This window comes from Eucyclogobius newberryi, unplaced genomic scaffold, assembly GCF_026437365.1.
Source record: "Eucyclogobius newberryi isolate DKJ021-1_F unplaced genomic scaffold, fEucNew1.0.hap1 SCAF_19, whole genome shotgun sequence".
In the NCBI taxonomy this organism is placed as follows: domain Eukaryota; kingdom Metazoa; phylum Chordata; class Actinopteri; order Gobiiformes; family Gobiidae; genus Eucyclogobius; species Eucyclogobius newberryi.
The window spans coordinates 31,843,748-31,867,282 of record NW_027315823.1 but is presented as its reverse complement, the minus strand read 5'-3'; the positions used below and the strand labels follow the sequence as shown (position 1 = coordinate 31,867,282).

Sequence of the window (23,535 nt, the reverse complement as noted above, 5' to 3'; positions counted from 1 at the left end):
GCAAAAAGTGCAGGGCATAAAAAAGGAGCAGATGAACTGGAAAAAGAGACATTAAACATGTGCTTAAAAACAAAGTAAGTAAAGTTTCTCTTAGAATAGACAATGACATGAAAACAACATGATGATGATGAATGAATTGTAGTTGTCAGTGCAGCAGAGGCTCAGAGGGTTTATTCATCTAAAAGCTAAAGCAGAACAACCACAGGACGAACAGGAGCTCATTGAGGCTAAAGGTAAGACTGACTTTTACTTTCTACAAAAGTTATACAAACAAAATCATATCAGAAGGAGCAGTGCAAGAAACATGTTCAAATCATTTATCAATCATAAAGTAAGAGGCTGTTCCTTCAAAATAAATTTTACTCAAGTAAAAGTGTTGTGTCACTTTAAGATGTACAATTTAATAAAAAATTCCGTGTTTTTTTGGAGGGTTACTGTATGTACAGGAAATACAGTATTGGGGGGGTTAAAACCACATCACAAGGACACGGGATGCTGGGACATTAGTCTAAGGACACGAGATGCTGGGACATTTGTCTAAGGACACGGGATGCTGGGACATTAGTCTAAGGACACGAGATGCTGGGACATTAGTCTAAGGACACGGGATGCTGGGACATTAGTCTAAGGACACGAGATGTTGGGACATTTGTCTAAGGACACGGGATGCTGGGACATTTGTCTAAGGACACGGGATGCTGGGACATTAGTCTAAGGACACGGGATGCTGGGACATTTGTCTAAGGACACGAGATGCTGGGACATTAGTCTAAGGACACGGGATGCTGGGACATTAGTCTAAGGACACGGGATGCTGGGACATTTGTCTAAGGACACGGGATGCTGGGACATTAGTCTAAGGACACGGGATGCTGGGACATTTGTCTAAGGACACGAGATGCTGGGACATTAGTCTAAGGACACGGGATGCTGGGACATTTGTCTAAGGACACGAGATGCTGGGACATTAGTCTAAGGACACGAGATGCTGGGACATTTGTCTAAGGACACGAGATGCTGGGACATTAGTCTAAGGACACGGGATGCTGGGACATTTGTCTAAGGACACGGGATGCTGGGACATTAGTCTAAGGACACGGGATGCTGGGACATTAGTCTAAGGACACGGGATGCTGGGACATTTGTCTAAGGACACGGGATGCTGGGACATTAGTCTAAGGACACGAGATGCTGGGACATTTGTCTAAGGACACGAGATGCTGGGACATTTGTCTAAGGACACGGGATGCTGGGACATTTGTCTAAGGACACGAGATGTTGGGACATTAGTCTAAGGACACGGGATGCTGGGACATTTGTCTAAGGACACGGGATGCTGGGACATTTGTCTAAGGACACGAGATGTTGGGACATTAGTCTAAGGACACGGGATGCTGGGACATTTGTCTAAGGACACGGGATGCTGGGACATTTGTCTAAGGACACGGGATGCTGGGACATTTGTCTAAGGACACGAGATGTTGGGACATTAGTCTAAGGACACGGGATGCTGGGACATTTGTCTAAGGACACGGGATGCTGGGACATTAGTCTAAGGACACGGGATGCTGGGACATTTAGAATGTCTGGCTCCGCCTCTGGTGCAACCTGGAAAAAAGAACAGGAAGTGAGTAACATTCAATTGTTTAAACACAATTCACTAAAACACTTAAAATACACCGACACACCCCCAATACTTTCTTTCTTTAACAGATATTGCAGCCAAAAATATTGCACAAACACCATTTGTTATAATTAGTCAATTAAAGTGTTTTCCTTTTCTCTCCTGCAACGTCCAATCAAAGTGCCTTGGAGTTAAAAATGGTAAAGTTAAAAAAACAATTATGTGCGTGTACTTTTTAAATGTGCAAGTTATGTTTAAAAGTGCTGTTCTATCTGAAGTACTATGTGTACTTCAAAGTGCTCAAATTAAGATGCTTAAGGGCTATGCAAACCACAGTAGTAGTAGTAGTAGTAGTAGTAGTAGTAGTAGTAGTAGTAGTAGTAGTAGTAGTAGTAGTAGTAGTAGTAGTAGTAGTAGTAGTAGTAGTAGTAGTAGTAGTAGTAGTAGTAGTAGTAGTAGTAGTAGTAGTAGTAGTAGTAGTAGTAGTAGTAGTAGTAGTAGTAGTAGTAGTAGTAGTAGTAGTAGTAGTAGTAGTAGTAGTAGTAGTAGTAGTAGTAGTAGTAGTAGTAGTAGTAGTAGTAGTACTTGTTTAAACATTTAAACAATGCAGCTTGCAGAGCCATTTTGGTATAAATGGGGGAAAATAATAATACTGCTGGTTATCGTGGACTGGAGGCAGCGCTGGTGGGGACGTTTATGATGACGCTGCTTTCACAGCAGCTTTCACTTGTTTTTATTTATTTGTTTGTTTTAGATCAAAATTTGCTATATAAGATAAAATATACCATCCTGGTCCTCTGGTGTCGAGATTATAAATATATAGCAAAAGTAGGTCTTCTTTAATCTGCAGATTGAGGACACAAGTGTTTCTCCTCATCTTATGGACAGGCCATGGCTCATGCTCAGCTCAGACCCTCCAGAATCCCCTCACTGAGCTGCAGAGGCTGCACTAGCTCTGATTCATCCTTTGTGCTGGACTTAAGCTTGTGATCATTCAATTCAGAGAAGGGACGCATAGGTTTAAACCAACTAGATTTAGTCGTAGGAACTGAACATGTGAGACTCATTGTCCTTTTTTGTTTTTTTGTGTTTTTTTTTTAATTATTGGCTTGAGAACCAAAACAAAAAATGAAAACCGCTTTGCTGTCATGTTCACAAATACCAAAGTAAATAAAAAAATATTTACATCACAATTGTTTTTAGTGAAGCAATATTTGATTTCAACATTTTTCTTCTGGGAACACATGGTTAAGTTTTATAAAATTAGAAATGATAATCCTACATACCCTTCTCTTATTATACATCTAGCTTTAGTTCTGATACTTCTTGTTCTGCAGTAATCTTGACCTGGTTCCATTCGGGTTTAGTCGGGTTTAGCTCTAGTGGCATGACTTCCTGTTCTAGTTACACATTTGCGTTTGTTTCAGTTCTTGTCCGAGTTCGATCCCTTGATTGTGTCTTTGTTTCGTGCTCTTTAGCTCTTATTTTGTCCCACCTAGTTTTGTCCTTGTTTAGTCTGTGAGAGTATCATCGGCCTTGAGAACATTTGACAATCAATTTAACGTGACAGCCGTTTTCCTCCACCATTACTCCCCCCACTCTAATATTGCACGAACTACACCTTCCATTCCTTCCTTTACCCTCTGCTTTAGGGCTAAGCTCTCAGACACTCTCAGGGCCAATTCAGCTGTGCATGGAGGACGATGAAATGTCTTGAATGAAGCTTGACAGGGAAAATGCTGAAAAGACGGTCGTACAGGAGGAGGCGGGGCTTGCTTCTCAGTGCGTTCCCATCTGCGAACTCCACCTTCATCTATGACAGGAAGCCCTTTCCCACTGGCTGCACACGGCACGCTGCTCCAAAGAGCTGCAGCGGCACGACGTAAACACACATGCGTATCTGCCTGTGATGTAGAAGAGGGATGACAGCAGTGGAGCAGCCGGGGGAGGGGGGGAGTTAGGCCGGGGAGCCAGTGAGCGAGAGCGAGCGTGCACCCGGAGGATGGAGCGAGAGAGCTTGAAAGAGTGAGATAAACATTCAGAGGAGGAGGGAGGGGGGGAAAGAGGAGGACGGTGACACACACGAAGCGCCACACCTCTCTCCATCGCTCTCTCTTTCTCCCACGTCACGCTCGCGTAGCGGGGGAGGCGTGCGAGGCTCGGAGGGGCGGAGGGACGCCACACACCGACGCGCGCTCTCTTCGCTCGTGTGTGCTTTGGAGCGCTGTCTGCTGAGGACTGGACCCGAGCTCGATCGCAATTATTACTACATCCATTTTCAAAAGCCAAAACAGTGGTAGGTTTTTTATTTGTTTTTCGCCGTCGTCCTCCACTTGACATTGAGTCAACCTCCGACCGCATCCACAGTCCTGACACAGTCGTCTTGGTTCGAGTCTTCGAGGAGAAATCGAGTGACCTTCTCCAAAGTGCAGCCATGAACTTCCTTCGTCGTCGCCTGTCGGACAGTAGCTTCATGTCCAACCTGCCCAACGGTTACATGTCGGACCTGCAGCGCCCCGATCCGCCCGCCCAACCTCCACCCACCGCCACCTCTCCGTCCTCCTCATCAACCCAGCAAGGTGTGCCTCCCCTGGACCCGTCCCCGACCAAAGCCCCTGCCCAGGTGCCCGCCGCTTCTCCCGCGAGTCAAGAGCGCCGTGCGTCTCAGCAGTTGCCGCAGACCCAGCCTCAGAGCCAGCCGACCTCCTCCAGCTCCTCGAGCGGAGGTGGGTTCTTCAGCTCCTTCACCTCCATCAGCAACGTGGTCAAACAAACTGCCAGTGCCGCCGCCGGGTTTGTGGAGCAATCTTCACCTTCTCCATCTCTCTCCAAGAAGTTCAAGATCCTCCTGGTTATTGATGAACCACAGCATGAGTGGTAAGTGCAATTCACTTTTTTTTATCTTCCGATCAATGCCGTCTTTGCTGGTTTTATGAAATGCAAGAAAAATCTTTATTTTTTGTCACTGCCAACAAAAATCCATGACGCCATAATGATTCTTACATGCAGGAAAGCATTTTTTTCTTTTGATACAAAGCCTTACGGTTACTGTACATAATTGAAATGTAGTTGCCAAGTAATTTCAAAACTGCTTTTTCATCTAATTATTGTAGCTCACGCTGAAAAAAATAAAGCGAGAAGATCAATTCATTTACATTCATATTTTTATATAACAATAGGCAGATTTGTTAGCTTTAAAGTCCATATGGAGAACTGCACTCCTGTAATGAATCATAGACCAACATTTAAAACCTTTGCATTTCTTACCGCTCCAGCATTTGGAGCACCTCAGTATTTTAACTGCTTTCTGATCTCTCACTGAGGGTAGCTCCCAAAATAGCTTTAGCCCCTTTAATCCAAGCAGAAACCACAGCCTCATCGCAGCCTGGCACCTTCTCCACCCAGCGCTGTCACCTGCCTCCACGTCTTTCTGTCTTTAGTTTCATTTTACCCACTCGACTGTCCACGTTTGCCCTTTGTAAAGCATGACTACTACTACTACTGCACAGCCTCAACCGAGTGATTTTCATTCCTTGACAACAGATTCTACCCATGCCTCTGACTCATACATCATGCACTATCATACAACGCTAGTGAAAGCCTGCTCAATGTTGCTTGTTGTGTGGATGCTGATAATGTGTTTTTATTGCATTATATGTAGCTGGATAGTTGTCTTTTTGGAAATTAAAGACTGTTCAATTGAATGGTCACAGATTGAAACCCTGTTGTTAGGATTTCAAGATAAAGGCATGTTTTAACTTGTTGTAAATGAGTTGCTAAACACAGAGTGGCAGAAACGCTGAAGGTGTTTTTTGTGAATGGTTGGATTAGGTGCTTGAGAAATATTGCATTGAGATAAGATAAGATATTCCTTATTGTCCTAGAAATCCATATTTGTTGTTTGGTTTGGTTTGGTTTGGTCAGATGTCAAGCAATAATGGGTTGATTTGTGTTGTGTTTGTTTTTGCAGAAGGATTGTTGAAACATGAATATATAGAAGCTAAATCAATACTAAAACCAATATCGAAACGAGATACTCAATTGAAAAAGTATGGATACTTAATTAAATCACATTCATAGGATAACTTTAGACCTTTCCAGGATAGTTTGAGTTGTTTTACTCTGTAGTTGAGCTAATATAAGATCATATGATGAAATTAAGAAATCACAATCTATTTATAACCTAATTTGTTTTTTTATTGTTATGTGGTAAAAAGCTGTCAAGCCATTATATATATTAAAATTGTGTTGACATTTTATTTAGTTATTTATTTGTTTGTATAATACTCTCTCTAAAATGACCGGTTCAACATGAATCTGGGAGGGTTTTATTCACTTGCTGGGTTCTAAAAAAACATTTGGGGGAATCTTTACTGGTTTGACAATGATTCGAGTGTTGAGTCTCAATGGCATTTACCCCCTAAACTTAAAGATTCCAATTCAAGATGTTTCAAGGTGTGACAATGTTTTCCACTCAGGTTTAATGTAAAATGAAGGAAAAGCAAAGCTAAATCCATTGTATTAAATGTGTGATAACATGGGTTGAACATGGCACAAATTGCCACACCTCTTTTGTCCTGTTAAGCTTGAGGTCTTGATTCAACAACATTTGAATGCTATTTTCTATCACTATAATCTCCTGAATCCGGCTGTCTAGCACCAAAGCTTGGTTCAGTCATGCAACAGGGATTTGCAGCAAGCTGCATCATAAATAAATGAGAGGATGAGAGAGTGGTGTGGACTGTCTGGCATAGGAGATAGGGACATGTCAGATAGGTGTGGGTTTTCTGGTCTTAGAAACTAGAGCAACAAAACATAGCCTCACCATACCTTTTGTCTTGGACTAAGGTTTAGTCCTTATTTAGACATGGGTTAGTTTTGCTTAGATTTGGTAGATTTCCCATTTAATAGCACCAATAGTAACAGTATTAATAGTCGATAGATGGCACAAAGTTCAGAGGATTCATTTCTGCTCGGTCCAAGTTCTTTGATTGACCCACAATAGGGGGAATCCGAGTGTTGCAACTCACAGTTCAAGAAGAGCAGGACAATAGAAACAATAAATCAAATCAAGCTAAATAACTAAACTAAGAATAGACTTAAATCAACACTGAAAAAAATACAAGCTACAAACCAACTAAATAATGTGGCTATGACTCTGGTTTTGTACAGTGCAGCATATGGTTAGAACAAATATGTACATATAGACACTCCACCCTTTCACTTTCTATGAATATGTTCCGTGTGTGTAAGTGTGTGTGTGATTGGTGGTCTCCATCGATGGTGCAGATTGGCAGCCTCACTTCCATCAGTCTACCCCAGGGCAACTGTAACTGAACCTGTAAAGTGCATTATTATGAGTAGAAGTAGCTCTAGGCCCTTCTTACAGTCATGCAGACAGTAGGGACTCAAATACTACCCTCATGAAGAGCTGTGGATTGCATATTTTCTAATATTTGATACACTGTGTACTGTTGTTTAAAGGTGCACTATGTAACTCTACGGTCCTACAGCCTTAAACGTAGACGAGCAGCTGGTATGTTTTTCAATGTATTTCAATGTATTTCTAAGCAAAAAACACCTGTAATTGATCGGGACTTTCTAGGTAAAGTAATAACATCTATAATCTATAGAAAGGAGATGGCACACCCTCTATAATTACATATACGTCGTTTCATTAGTTCAATAGTCCTTGTCCTTTGCAGTTGAACAGTGTATGTCATGTTCTGCAGGCACATATGAGTTCTACAGCACAAGAGTAGCATGTGACTGCCTGCTCTACATCACAGTAATCCTATTTTGTGCTGTGAGCGCTGTAGTGGCTGTTTTTGTTCATTTTTTATGCAAGGTTATGGTTTGAACAGCTGTAGTAAAGGAGACCCCCCTCTGAGAGTTTGAAAGCCACTCATTTCACCATTCATTTCATTTACTGCCCTGCCGTATCCTGCGTGGCCACCGATGAAATTAGCTGTATGAATTTATGCTATACTGTATGAAATATATTTAGTAATGTGTCTCCTTGTAAACTAAATCCCAGATTAAACTAAAATCAAGCAACATGCATCAGAGGTGGGAGATTCATTGGAATTTCATTTCATCTTGACAAAAAATAAAAGCAATTTAAATATATGTAGAACAGTGTAATCTTTCAGACGAAGGCACATTTGTGTTTTAATTTTACATCTTTTCAAGTCTTTTTTTGTGCAATTCTTGAACCTCAACCAAGATATTTACAGTAATATTTTTGCATGTTTTTGTTATTCCATTATACCATCCATATACCATATATATATTTTTTTGTCAATGTCCTCCATTGACCAAGATCCTGGCTGAAGATCTGGTTCGGGTCCCTTGGCTCTTGACGGTTTGCCACATTGGCATTTAGCAAGAGTCAAATTCCTATGACAAATGTCCTTACAGGCACAATTAAGTTAATCCACCAGCGCATCTCTCGTCTCCATTCATAGACGCCTCCATTTGCTTGATGAAAAAAAGAGCTTATTTTCTAATGTTCCCCTTCATATTATCAACAACTGAAGTCAGAGCATTCATTTTAAACACGCAATAGTGCAATATGTACTTGTTGAAGCTGCTATGACATAAACAAATCGGTTTAATATGAAGCAAACCACTATTCTGCTGAGCCTTTGTGAAAGATATTCTACATTTATTGAAATAATGAATCATATGAGAAAATATAATTAATGGCGTTTGAAAATCCCCTGCAGTTATTCCCATGAAGCCTTGTAGCGCAGCTGGTAAACAATGCTTTGCGTTCAGAGCGGAGCATAAATATTGATGCTCATATTTTTAGGTGGGATGCTTGCCGAGATGCAGAGTCCAGCGCCAGAGAGACGTCCAGCTAAATGATATTGATTTTACATTTAGGAGAAGAGGCTGGCTCATGCTTTCAATGGGATAACTGCAAATATTAGACCTGAAGTTTCCCATCCACCATTATTCTCAGGGTCCAGATGGAACATAATTAGAAATATGATGGATGGTTTAGTCACGTTTGGACCTGGTTTTGTCCTGGTCTAGGCCTCAGACACGCTGTAATCACTGTTTAGTCCTGACTTTGATCTAAAATCCAGATTTATAATAGCTACAGCTAATATTGTTATCAAGTCAATTGATCCATATTGCACAGTCCCTTAACCCCAGTGTCTAAAGATTATTTGAAAGTTTGCAAACACAAACATTCTAAATCCTGGAATAGAGGCAAAAGTGAAGTGAAATTTAATGTGATTTTAATGGAAAAACTGGAGTTAAGCCTTGAATGTTACAATATGTGTGAAAAATCAAGGTGGAAAGTGAAACTCAGAGCCGGACTTAAAGACATTTCCTATTGTATGTCACTTGTTTTTGCAGAATATGGTGTAAAATCTCTTTTTTGTGTTTTATTGGCTAAATACTTACAGAAATGTTGACCCGACAATAGTTTTTATTGTATCTATATATTTATTACATACTTTACCACACATTTCGTGAAGCTCAAATACAATTTTGAGGCTTGACCCACCTGCCCATACTTTATTTTTATAGATTTATAATTAATTACAAGTTTTGATTTGATGTTGGTTAAACAGTTTGGAACATTCTGATGACATAGGATGTTAAAAGGTAGTTGGCATTTTAAAAAATGTTGCTAGACCAGATAACTTCTCAATAAAAATCTCAATGTATGCAATCACTCTTGGAAGACATTTATCGTTCCCCTTCACACTCAATTATTAAACTGTGAATTTAATCGGGCTTTTTTTACAAATGAGGCTTCAGACCAGGAGACCGTTTCAGGACTAGACTGAGGTAGTGAACATTTGATAGACTCGCTTTCCGTTGTGCATATAATCGACAGTCTTTTTGAATTAACTCTATATTTAAACGTCTCCAGGGAGGCTTTATTACTGCACTAAACTCTAAAACGTGTTATAGTTTATTGTAAATCAGAAGCCATAAACAGATCAGGGTATTGTCTTCTCAGTAATCTCAGGTGAAAGATTTTTTTTTATATATTTAACTATGTCTAAATAAATATATACTGGTAGATGGATCATGGACTAATTACAAAATTAAAGCATAATGTTGATCTTCCTCATTTCCAGTAGGATTGTATTTGTTTTTCCATCAGATTTGAGACAATATTTTTGTTGTTGTTATTCTTAATACAAAATATATAAAAGCTGGAGTCAAATTTAATTACTTTTTTAACCATAAAAGAAGCAATGCGTGGTAAATATTTATTTGCTTTTTGGATAATGAGGGAGAAAATAAAAATAAGTCGTTTTTTCAAATAGCCAAATAAAATGATAAATAATAAATAGAATACTATGTTTAACAAATAATCAATAACTAGTAGAATTTCCACAAATACTTTTTATTAATCAGTAGTTAAAATGTGTGTTTAAGAGGTTTGTATCTTGATGGAAAATGTAATTACTCAAAGTCATGTTGCACATGCATTTTGACCGAACAATTGACATTTGATACAAAGTTTGATTTATTAGCAGTGTCCTTGGTATATCTTTGAGTGTTCATAATTATCATAAGTCACTGTCTTGGTCAGCCGACATATCCAGCCGTGTGGCCACAAAATGTCTGGTTGCCTGGTTTCCTGTTTAGTGTTTGTGAATGCGAGACGGGCCCATCGAGCTGATGAAGAGGCGTCCTCCACGGGGCTCTTCAAGGTGAAATTTGCATCCAAAACCAGGACTAAAGCCAAAGCAGAGCCTTGGGACTCTTAAAATATTGTTCCAGGACGGTACCGTGATGTCTGCAGCTCCAGTCCTTTCATTCACAGGGATCGTACCGTAGCAAAGCCCAAATTTAGAAGCCTTTTACCGATGTATTACATGCACCGCACGACCCTGTTTATAGTATCCTTGGGTGAGACTCTTTCTTCATAGCTCATGTTTGAGTGGTTGGTGTGACTGGTGGTGATTTTGACTTTGGCAGTGAATTGCAGCTACATTAATATTCATATTTGTATTATTTTCAAACCACTGCTCGGCGAAAGAACTGCTTTTTCCAACAGAAAAGTGAATCCGGGTGGACCAACGCCGTCAGTCAATCTGTTCTCAGCATTTGACTCTTTCTTCTTGGTTTGCAATAGATAAAATACATAATAACTAGATACAGAGAGGACACAGAAGGGCTGCTATAGCGATAAACTCTGAAAAATGTACTTGCACAAGAATAAAGGTAATGGAAAGGAGCAACATTGAATTAATGTATTGTTAATTATTTACTTTATTGCCACTGTAAAAAAATCACAAACTAGGAACTTGTTTTGGCTGTAAGGTGTACCATAAAACAATGCATAATGATAATAATAATATTAGTAAGCATATGTGTAAAGGATCATTTCAATGTATTTTTGTAACGCCCAAAACAACAGCAGTTGCCTCACAGGGCTGAACAGAATTGTACATTTTTACCAGCAGAAAGTTAGAAAATCAAACACTGAAGCCGTCATTGGTCAATAACGAAGCGTTCACAGGAAGTAAACAAATAGATAACCCACAGCATCCTTGGTAGAAACCTTGGGAAGAACCACAGTGAAGGAGACTGGTCCAGGACTGATGCAGATAGACTGTAGAAACTATCTCCCTCTCTAGTATAGATATATCATAAAACAGACTTAAACACACTTTGTAAAATAAGTGCTGGCAGAGGGAGCCCTGGGGGTCTCCAAGTGGTGTCTTGGGACGACCTCTTTGCACTGTCTCCCTCTCTACTGCGCTATCTTTATCTCTGTAGACTTGTTTCCTTGTGTTTCCTCTCTCCGATTCTCCCCCCTCTCTCTTTCTCTTTCTCCCTCTTGGCCCTGTTTTCTGTTTCCGAGGGAGCGACGGTCCTGGTTGGCGTGCGTCGCTTCAGGAGGAAGCGTTCCCGTGTGCGCGGCTGTGGTGAAGTGATGAGAGTGGACGTCGATGATTCAGCGTTTTCAGCTCAAAGGACACATCTGCTCCAATTGCTCTGCTCCTCTCTGGCCCTCCTCTTTTATCCGCATGCCTTATCTGCTCAAAGTGAGAGAATATAATGAAAGTATAATGCACTAGGATTCACAAAGGGAGATTATTTTGCATTGGTGACTTTTAAATTTGTTTTTTGTGCGATGGTGCTTTCGGATAGTTTGGTTGAAAAGAGCAGGTTTTGGTCGGTTGCCTGATGTGAATTATTCTTTCAACTGGAGCACATTTGGAAGCTTAAAGCCAGATCTAAAAAAAAAAACACTATTTGATTTGAACCACTAAATTTTGCTCTCAAAAGGAATCACTATCTGACCAAAGTGACACTGACAATACTAAAAAGGCAGATTAAACTCATGCTTCACTTACAAATGTAGCTATTAATCCTCAAAACGTAATAATTACTCAACTAATAAAAATGTTGGTCATCTAAAACACTGATTAATCGACTAAACTGCTACAAGCTGACGGCGCTTTTTAACAGTGGCTGATAGAGGAGCTCTTCTACATTGAAATGAATGGATTATTTTATATAGAGATGTTCAGGTTTTCCATTAGTGTTCTCTCATAAGCCGGCGTGTCCATAGAGGTCAGGAAACGCTCACCTTCAGACAAGATGGTTCACATTGTACACAGCACACGCACAAGTCGATGAAATCCCGCTTTTGTTTTACGTGGAGGAACGCAATAGTAATGTAAGGCCAATCTTATCGTCCAGGAGTGGTCCATGTTTTCAAGTAATTTTCAATCTGAAGGAAATGGTTTGAGAAGCAGCATTTATTTACTGTATTTTCCGGACTATACGTTTTTCATAGTTTTTCGAGTGCGACTTATACTCCGGAGCGACTTGTATGTGATATTATTTGCTATTTTCACACTGGCAACCGCAAGAGGGCGCTCTAGGCTCTAAGCGACGCAGAAGAAGAATCTGCACTTCCTCTTCCTCTGGAGTTTGTGGAGTTGTTTAGAAGTGACACAGAGGAAGAAGAATTCAGTGGATTTAGTGATTTGGGGTAAAACTGATGCTTTGGTAAACTTGTCAGCATGTTCTTTATGCTATAGTTATCTGAATAACTGTTAATATGCTACGTTAACATACCAGACACTTACCACAGTTCTGTCTGTGCCTCATGTAGCTGAAGGTGTTAGCGTTAGCATACGTCATGTAGCTGAAGGTGTTAGCGTTAGCATACGTCATGTAGCTGAAGGTGTTAGCGTTAGCATACGTACACCTATTCCCTGTGTTCTCTAATCTGTTATTATTTTAGATTGCATTTGTTCTTGGTCCTGGATTTTATCAAACACATTTCCCCCCAAAAATGCGACTTATTCTCCAGTGCGACTTATATGTGTTTTTCTCATTTATTTTGTATTTTTTGGCTGGTGCAATTTATACTCCGGTGCAACTTATAGTCCGGAAAATATGGTACTCTCCTGAGCACAAATTGGACCTATAAGGAAAGGAGTTATAACTGAAACTAAAGCTGCCTCATGTACAAGTCTTCCAGTTTAATTTATCGATGTTTGTATCGTGTTGTATTGTTGTGTCACTCCCGCATCGAGAAGCGTGTCCGGCAAAAATCTCTTGCCATCGCCATTCAAACGGATCAGTGCCCAGTGTGGCGACCCCCGACACAACAGTAACAAACAAACAAAAACGTTCTTGATTTAATCTATTGTCGGTTGCGGTTTTGATACAAAACAATAGATGCTTTCAAATCACCGGCGTCACCTTGATACGGTGTAATATATTCAATTCGTCGACCTGCTGCTTTGATACAGGTTTAATAAAAGTATGTGTGAGGTTTTGTGGAGTGCACGAAGGAGACAGGAGTGAAGCAGGTGGGATTCTGCCTTTTCCCGTCAACCCTTCACACACACATCTAACACAGACACAGCACAAACTACACACAAACTAACGCCTGCTGCTGCTCCCTGTCATCCAATTACACACCTCTGAGTTTACACCCGCCAGTACTTTACGGCCTCGACTTTCTGCTGACCATGTTCACTGTCGAAATGTGCCCTTATGACCAACCGATGTAAAGATGATTTTATTGTACCAGAGTGTGGAGGTGAAGGTGTAGCCAATTCATTAGTGAAGTGATGTAGACCTTTAGCTTTAGTTTAGTTGATGAATTGGTCAATGGTCGACTAAAATGTATATTTGTCAAGCGAGTTTTCAGTGTGAGTTTTCAGTTTAATTTACCTTTTCTCTATAAATGTTTGTAATTGCGTGATCTTGTGGTCCTGTCAGTGCACGTTGGGTCAGATACATGGTCAAATCAGAGGTATTTATTAGATTTGAGAGCTTTGCCGGCGCCCCAGTCATGTCTTAAGGCGACCCAGCATTTCCATAGTTGACTTACAGTAGTAGATTGATTGAAGACTTTATTTGTCCCTGTGGGGAAATTTCGCACTTCCATACCTGACAAATAATACCTTAAAAAAAGGTTAAGTGCAGTTAACAACCCATATTCAGGTAGTAAATTGCTTGTGGGTTGAATAAAAGCGTTGACATCTTTTTCTTAAACATAGGAGGACAGATGCGACGGCCGGAGGGCAGGAGGATCAACTCAGGGAGGATGTTTAGGGTCAGAGAGGGTAATTTGGACCTTATTTGCTGTTCTCTCTGAATAGATATGTTCCAGGCCGGGCAGCTTTAAACCCAGCAGCTCGGATGCCACAGTCACAGTCTTTTTTAAGCATTTGTTCTGGGTGTCAATGCTGCTCCCAGACCAATAGTGGTTCTTTGACAGTTCAGATTTTTGTCATCTTTATTCCTTATTCTAATTGTAATCTTGATAATGTCCTGGTTCAGATCTGGTTTTGTAATGGTTTAGTCAGTTGTAAAATCTTGAGAACGTCTTGGTTTAGCGTTATCTGTGGACATATTTTTAGCCTTTCCTTTGGACTCATTTTTAGCCTTATCTGTGGACACATTTGGTCCTTGTTCATGGTTTTGATAGTCCTGGATTTTGAGTGAGGATGCGTTTACACTTGCTTTGGTGGTTTAAGTCCTGATGTAGACTCGGTTTGACCTGGTTCTAGTCCAGGTTTATTCTGAGCCTAGTCCAGAGTTAGTTCTGGTTCCTGGTTAATTAGAACAGGAACAAACCAAGTACAATTCAAATCTAAATTCAGCACCAAATAATACCCTTAGTCTTGGTTTAATCCTTTACTTCTGGAGTCTTTCCGGTGTCTTAAATGACCACAGTTTTAGTCCTAGATTGTACTCAGTTTAGTGGTATAATCCTGCTGGTTAATGTCTTGTTTATTCATACATTTTAGATGGTACATGGAGAGCCTGATATTTCCCAAAGTGATCGGAAAAATAACTGTAGTAAAGAAAAATAATGGATTATTGCCGTTTTGGGTTCGACTGGTCGTGAGATGTCATTTTGAGCCTCAGCTGCGTTTGCAAACACACAACTCAGCGCTGCCCTTTCTGCAGCTGGGGGCAATGTCATGTTACTTTTATAGACCACTACTACACCGGCCTCCTGATGTCACATAATGCCAGTTATTATAGTGTAGTGTTTTAGCATCGGTAAAATCTCTACTACACTCAAATCAATCAACCTTATTTTGTTGTTTCACTTCATACAAAGGCCATTCAAAGTGCTTTACAAAACCATAAAATAACATTAAAATCACAATACCATTAAAATCTCTCTGAGTCATATTCTGAGTAATAGTAGTAGTAGAAATAGTAGTTGCAGTAGAAGCACTTGTAAGACCTGTAGTATGATGGTGGTTGTTTTCAGATTTGAGGCTGCAGTGACTAATTAATGAATAATGAATATATTTTACTGTCTGTACTATGATATTGTAGTAGTATCCAAGCGGGAAATCAAATCTTAAACTTGATCATTCACAGTATTGCCAAGGTCTATTATGACAAAAACGATGCATTTGTTTTCAATAACCTTTGCAGATGCTCAAAGTCACTCATAATTGTGTGCATTATTGCTTTACTCCTCCACACGTGATGGTGGAAAGCTACTGAATCTGCAGCTGGGGTCAGTGACAGAAGTCATTCACCAGGTTCATGCTAGGTTTGTGAAGTTTCCTGCTCCTATTTATTAAGAGTACAATTTAAGCGTGAAAGCAGAGGTACCAAACGGGCTTAACAGCTCATTTCCACACAATATATATCTAAAGCTGATAATACATTCAACACTTTCATTACTTCACTTCACAATTTCCGCTAGAGCCACCGTGTTTCCTGGTTTTCCTTTTCCCTGCTGTCTCCCCTCTAAGTACTAACCGGCTCAACCTTTCTTACCACGCGAGATCAGACATGATGATATGGCTTATTTATCAAACTACATATCAACATAGCCCTAATTTATATCTCAAAATTGTGATAAGCATCTATTTTTCACTCCAAACCCGTAGCCATACAGAACACTTGTCATGCAGTACAACCAGTGCAAATGTCACAACCTGAATGACATTGGGTAGAGGTGTCTTCATTTGTAATTAATGTTATGTCATAGTGATGGAAACTCAAAATGGCTGCCCCTTCGAGGATGTTCTGAGCAACAGGAGGTCTCTGCTGTGTCGCATTGTACCAGACTATTAGCAGCTGCTGATCTGTGGGTTTGGCGTAAGTGCCTGTATCAACATTCACTAATAACCGCTGGGCTAGGGTGCATCACTGACATCTCCCTGGACTCTAGATCACCTTTTACAGTGAAGTCAGCCTCCTGGTGGGATTGAAATACAGTACAGATCTCCACCATGTGATCCGCTTGTCATTTTAGATACAAATTAGAAGATAGATAGATTGGTGGTTTATTTAGACAGTAATTAGAATCTTCAATTTGTCCAACAGCCTAGGGAACTATCTTCCTATCAGAAAATCTGGGTTAACATTTGGATTTTATGTAGTCTTTTAGTCGATTATTAGTCAATAGTCTGGGATTCTAAGGATTTATATGGAGCCAGTTAGTTTGAGATTTGGGAGTGAATTTAAATACTAGCATTATTCTGTCTAAATATTTGAAACAATGTGAACTCTTGTGATCTTGTGGTCTCGTCTCGTCAGATATGGGTTCTATTCATCGAGATACTTTATAGTTTTGAGTCTATTCCTCTTTTAGTTTTGAGAGTAATTTTTTCAATTACTCGATGCGCAGAGCATGACCAAGAATTAGTTTAGCCGCCCACAACCGGACTGGCCATAGCACTTTGTCAATGCTCGATCTCGTCTGTAGCGGTACATTCTCTCACAGAGCATGTAATGTAGTGAGTAATGGCTTAAATGTTTTTGCGCAAAATCCCATTATGATGAACAATTACCTCTGCCACGTGAAGATTCTCGTGCCGAAACGCAGGGCTGATATTGTGGCTTGTTAAATCGAATCTGTGCTCGGTTTGACCTTTCCTCTGATTGTAGGGCATCCATACTGTTCAGACCTCTTCACTCCTCTCTGATGAACAGCCTCTTCAGCCAGACGTGAGTTCACAGCTGGCTGTAGCATCGCTGCATGAAGCCACTGCAACTTCAGTCTGTAGGTTGAAAACAAGTTTGATTTCCACTGATGGAAGTGGATCATTGTGGCCCTCACCAAAAAAATGGATGCCACAAGATGCACCGACGATGGAAGGACTGGATTAATATTATAATGGACATATGGAAAATGGAAAAAAAGACATTTGGACAAATTGAAAACAGACAAATTTAACAGACTGCAGGCAAAATGAGAAGGTTTTTTTTTAGGGTTCTCTAGGGCATGACTTTATTATATTTTCATTGGTTGGATGTCTGCTGCTTTTAGTTTGTGTCTGCTCTCTCTCTGGTCGTGTTTCTTTTTCTCTATGTTTCTTTTTACATGTTCTTTAATATATACAAAATAAAAACATTTAAATAAAAAAAAGGAAGTGGATGAATGGGACAGCCCGGATTTTTCTCCCACGGATGTATGACAAATGGGACTGAAATGGCTTGGAAAATACTGCTATAGTACCAGCATCTGCAAAACTGTCTTTAAGTTAAGGTTAGGGTTACGCTCTTAGGTAATAATGGAGCATTGTGAAAGATCTTTGAGCATAACATCACAATCCTTGAGTAACAAATGACAATTCTTCCTGGATATGGTTAATTGCATGGCATTAATCTTACCTATGTCTATATTTATTGAATTACAGGTATTTTAGTGTTAAAAACACCTTGAAAAACATTCTTTCTGTAAACAATGTCGCCGTTTCACAGATCAAACCTGTAACTTGGCCCTGGGCATCCCCTGCTTGTCCAATAGGGATTACACAATGTTTTGAGCTGATACCGATATCTGATATTTCGATTTCAAAATGACAAATTAACTTGGGTAAAAGTAATAATAGTATTTATTTGGGATATAGAATAATTTGAAGTCTGTTAACAAAGACAAATGTGATGCTCTGAGGACAAACTGGGACTGCGCCAAATATCAGCACACTTTTGCGACATAAGTTAAGATAAGATGACCTTTTATTTGTCCCACAGTGGGGAAATTCCAATGTTGCAACACAGATTAGATACAGAAACAGATTAGGAACCGAAGTATAATACTAAAGAAACCGATAACTTATAAAAAACCTCTTATACTCTTAATAAAAATAACACTCTTATTTACAGCTGTTTATATGGACAGAAAACTCATCCCTAGTCTCCATTGCGATAAATAACCTGGAATGTTACCACAGTATGGCATTAAACTTTAACATTGCTACTAGCCAATTCAACCGCAGAATGCACGGCTAATCTGTTTCTGTGCACTGTTTTGTGTCCTTGGGCAAGACACTGCTGTGGGGAGAGTTTAAGTCCTCAATGTAGAGCTCTCTGTGTGTCCGTGGAAGTGGAAAAGCCAGTGATTATTAAACAGGGCAGCAGGACCAGCGACCTCACACAGGGAACTGACCGACGCACTGCCCCTCACCTGCAGTGCTCACAGTGGAGATCACAATAAAGAATAAGACGGGGGGAATAGCAGGTCACGCGGTTTGGCCCTGAAAATCCAAGTCTATTGATTGTTTGTGTTGCATGCCTGTAAACGTGTCTCTGTAGTATTGGAGATGCACCCATCACTATGCACGAGGCATCTGCAGAAATGAGCCCAAGCGGCACCTCCACCACGGTCCAGTGTTGCTATAGTAACAGCATCTGGTACACCACAGCATCTGCTAAAACAGCCGTCAAGTGTTTTTAGTGTTTATTTTTCAATATTCTCGCTCTTTCTTTTTGCATCGCAGCCTTTTCATTCATTTTTCATCAGCAATATGGTCTCTCTGTGTGAAACAAACACTAAACTGCCCTTTAGTCAATTCAAGATTCAGTTCTATATTGTCGTAAGTACAACCTGAGAATTTTAGTTTGTAGTATCACACTGCATAGCAATGATGTCATGTGCAGTAAAAAGATGCCCCATCCCATAAAGCCCACTAATAACATTAGTACAATAATGACGTTCGGTGCAGGAACAGTCTTGCTGCGGCATCTCAGGGGACATCCTGGCAAAATGAAACTAAAAATTCAGGCTTATTAAGCGTTTATTTACCGTACATCTGTTAAAATGTCTTCTATAACTGCTCAAAACAGAACGTGGCTTGCATCTTGCCACATCTGTTTCTGTAACAAACTCAGATGATTGTGTTATTCCTCAAACAAAGGCGCATTTGAAAGGGCGTTTGAGGCTGTGGACACATCCTTTCATGAATGTAATGAAATAGTGCAAACATGTTTGTCGCCCATTGAGCTCGTCACAGCTGAGCCCTGCAGCCTGTTTGGAAAGGCAAAAGACCAATGCAACTATACCAAGTCTGCATCAAAGCAAGCAGGAGACAGAGTAAAGTTGGTTTGGCTAACTATTATTTTTTTATTTACCTACTTTACTCTATGTCATCAACTGATAAAGTTGATAAAACTTGCTGGGTAGAAATGGTGTTTGATTAGATGTAACACAATTCTACGTAAATGTAGCATCCAAAATAGATGGCTATAGTTAGAAACCTGGCTGGATAAACACCTTGTAATTGGTTTAATTTGATTTACTCGAGTGAACGTTCAATATAACGCTCTATAGTGAAAGTACGCCAAATAAATCTCCTATTAATTGTCCCGATAGACTCCAAGGCAGAGGCTGACCAGTCAATAACAGAGTTGTTTGCAGTAAAAAAAAAGACACACAAGTATCCAGAGGAAGTTCAGCGAGGTGGTGTTGTGAAAGACGACCACACATTTGTAGAAGAAGGATCAGTTACAAATAAGGAAAGTTGTGACTTGTCGCGTTCTCTTACAAATGGGTCAATTGTGGCTGTTCTGTGGGCATTTTGCTCTGGGCCATCTGCATTGTCCTGGAGTGCGGCTTTGGGTTGTTCTGACAAAGCATTTAGAGGCAAAATAAGTTCCTTGGCTTTGAACAGAAAGTCAATTAACACGTTTTTGGCCAAAATGTCGACTTACGATGAACAAAATGTAAAATAACGTAGAATATCAATATCTTTTTCGCTCTAACTTTAACTGCTCTAACTGCTGTGCCTCCGTTGCACAAAATGTCCGTCAGCAAGTTTACCTCTCCACACGTCTGACCTGTGACTTGACTAGATGGTGCGATGTGGACAAGTTACATAATAGACCTTAAAGTGATTAATGTACAATAACCACAGATAAATGTATTTGTTGCCGTGCAGAGATATGACATGCTGCCCATGTGCAGTGATGTAAGGCAAGGCAAGGCAAGGCAAGGCAAGGCAAGGCAAGTTTATTTGTAGAGCACATTTCATACACAAGGCAATTCAAAGTGCTTCACACAGCAGGAAAAATGCATTCAAATCACAAAGAAATTACAGAAATACAATAAAATTAACTAAATTAAAAATTATCAATCCAACTGATTGTCTAAACTAATAAAATCACAAACAAAAGAGAAGAGTGCAAAGAAAAAATCCTTTCAGTCATATGCGCAGCTAAACAAAACTGTTTTTAGCTTAGATTTGAACATTGTCAGAGTAGAAGCCTGTCTCACATCTTCAGGAAGACTGTTCCAGATTTTAGCTGCATAAAACTGAAACGCAGATTCCCCATGTTTAGTCCTGACTCTGGGCACCAGCAGGAGGCCGGTCCCTGAGGTCCTCAGAGTCCGAGATGGTTCATATGGCACTAACATGTCTGAGATGTACTTTGGTGCTAGGCCATGGAGAGACTTGTACACAAGCAGAGCTGCTTTAAAGTCTATTCTCTGAGCCACAGGGGGCAGTGCAGAGACCTGAGAACAGGACTAATGTGATGGTACTTCCTGGTTCTGGTCAGGAACCGAGCAGCAGCGTTCTGGATGTACTGCAGCTGTTTTACAGCTCGTTTGGAGAGACCAGTGAGCGGCCGTTACAGTAGTCTAATCTACTGGAGACAAACGCGTGGATAAGTCTCTCTAAATCTGGTTTTGACAGTATATTTTTGATTTTGGCAATGTTTTTTAGATGGTAAAAAGCTGCTGATGTTATTGATTTGACGTGGCTATTAAAGTTCAAGTCTGAGTCCATTATTACCCCCAGATTTCTAATTTGGTTTGTAGGTTTTAGAGCGAGACTCTGGAGGTGACCGCTAACACTTTCTCTTTGTTTCTCTGGCCAAAAACGATGATTTCAGTCTTGTCTGAGTTCAGCTGGAGAAAGTTGTTTTGCATCCACAAACTGATCTGTTGGATGCAGTGACAGAGTGAATCTACTGGTCCATAGTCACCTGCCGACAGTGAAACATAGATCTGAGTGTCGTCTGCATAATTGTGATAGGACACATTTTCACTGCGTATCAACTGACCTAACGGCAGCATGTAGAGGTTGAACAGAAGGGGACCCAGGACTGACCCTTGGGGCACTCCACAGGTCAGGGTCATGTGGTCTGAGACACAGCTACCAATTTCAACAAAGTACTTCCTGTCTTCCAGATAGGACCTTAACCAGTTTAGGGCAGTGCCAGTGATGCCCACCCAGTCCTCTAGTCTCTGTAAGAGGATCCCATGATCGACAGTGTCAAAAGCAGCACTCAGATCTAACAGAATTAAGACTGAGGCTTTGCCCGTGTCAGTGTTCATGCGGATGTCATTTGTCACCTTGACAAGAGCAGTCTCAGTGCTGTGATGAGGTCTAAAACCTGACTGAAAAACATCAAATGAGTTGTTTATTAAGAGGAAATCTGTGAGCTGTTGGTAAACAACCTTTTCAAGGACTTTGCCCCATGTAACCAGTCCAAATGATTTACTTCATCTTTCTCCTCCTCAAACCGCTCAGTGACCTTCAAAGCTCCATCCACGGTGAAGGTGGTGGCGGGGGTGAAGGCGTCGTAATCTTTGAAATCGGCCATTACCAGTACAACGGTGTAGCAGAGGAATCAGTGAAATCATTCTCTATCGACGCTCTTCTTAATAATGTCCCTGAGCCTCGACTCTGTGCGGGTTTTGTCCTCTACTCAAGCTGCCTCTCTCTTTCTGTTTCATGTCTTTCTTTAAACTATAACTCTTCTGATGGAACCGTTTTGTTTCCATGGAGATCGTATCGCTTTGCCTGGAGTTTTCCATAGTATGGCATGAAACGTATGTACCTCCAGACAAGCACATGGTGGCATGCAAAAGTACAAAAATGTTACGTACGCCAGGGGTCCCCAACCTTTTTTGTACCACGGACCGGAATAATGTAGGTTTTATGTTCACGGATCGGTGTGCCAGGTTATGTCGCGGTCAGGTTAACTTGCGCGGAAGTGGGCGGGGCTTAGGCTTCCATTCGATTCAGCTCGGAAGGTGAAATGTTCTCAAAAGACGCGTTTGTACATATTAAGTGTACCACACCAAAGGATCCGAATTGGAGTAACATAACGTACAGTTACACGTGTTCTCACTGTTCTTCTGACTGGTGGAAGCTCATCACATAAATATGGCAAAAATGAGTGCATAAAAATTACAACCCACCACACGCTGAATCAGTGGGGCCCTGCGAGTGTTTCTGTGCGATCAGGTGGTCCCATCAATGAGTGATGGGAGACAATGACACCCGCAGTGTGTTTAAGTCCAGTCTGCTCCGTAATTTTGTCTTGTTACCGTCACAGCACGGGAAGTAGCGTAGTAACAGGTGATCGCGTAGTAGCTGGAGAATGCTGGCTCAGGAGACGTGTCCAAAATCCCGCTGGCTCCTCGTCTGCTCCTCACTTGGCCTTTTCCCCTTTGCAAAAATGCTCTCCAAAGACTTTTGTTTTTCACTCATTTCCGCTGGCTGGTGGGTCTACTTTTGGGCAGCGTGTTTGATGCGACGCATCCGCGATGGCGTATCATGTAAAATGCACGTATCAGTTATGTTATCACGCAGGACAAGAGCAAGAATATAATATACTTGCCATTATATTTAATGGATTTCATTGGCAATTTCCTATAAGGGTTTTCATGATATATCCACAGACGAGCTTATTAGCGTGTCATGAGGAACAGGCCAAAGTTACGTCAGAGAAGATGCTGTCACTGATAGATTATTTCCAGTATAGCAAACGCCCGGTAGCAAACGCGTTGCGGACCGGTACCGGTCCCCGGCCCGGTGGTTGGGGACCCCTGACGTACGCGAGTTTCCACGTTAAGACAGCTTGACGTCAAAATGAGTGGTGCGGTTCAAACACGCAGAACTTTGTGGCTCGGGGCGTTGGCGCTTTCAGAGATGAGACTGAAGGCTAAAATGTGCTGAGATTTGAAGATGCTAAACTCAACGTTCATTAAAACTATAGTGTGGTATAAGTAGTGATTCAGCAGTTCTTCTTGTGTCTTATTGTGTCCAATATCCCATTTTCTTTATTAAACATATTTAGACAGCCCTAATCATTTTTGTGTCAGGACAATTTAAAAAATAAAATAAAAAATATACATATATAGTTCACAAGCCATTTGATTATTTGCTGCTGTTTTATGCACGGTGGCAGAT

At 40.7% G+C, this 23,535-nt stretch overlaps 2 protein-coding genes across 2 annotated transcripts in view; both read left to right on the top strand.

The window, feature by feature from the left end:
- mrto4 (MRT4 homolog, ribosome maturation factor) overlaps positions 1-23,535 on the top strand; it is a 286,325-nt gene that overhangs the window by 34,423 nt on the left and 228,367 nt on the right. The window lies entirely within an intron of this gene.
- Positions 3,624-23,535, top strand: part of syn2b (synapsin IIb) — a 125,953-nt gene continuing 106,041 nt past the window's right edge. The window contains exon 1 of the mRNA XM_072452649.1: positions 3,624-4,501. Coding sequence (XP_072308750.1) covers positions 4,059-4,501 — 443 coding nt within the window. The 5' untranslated portion in view covers positions 3,624-4,058. The remainder of the gene's footprint in view (positions 4,502-23,535) is intronic.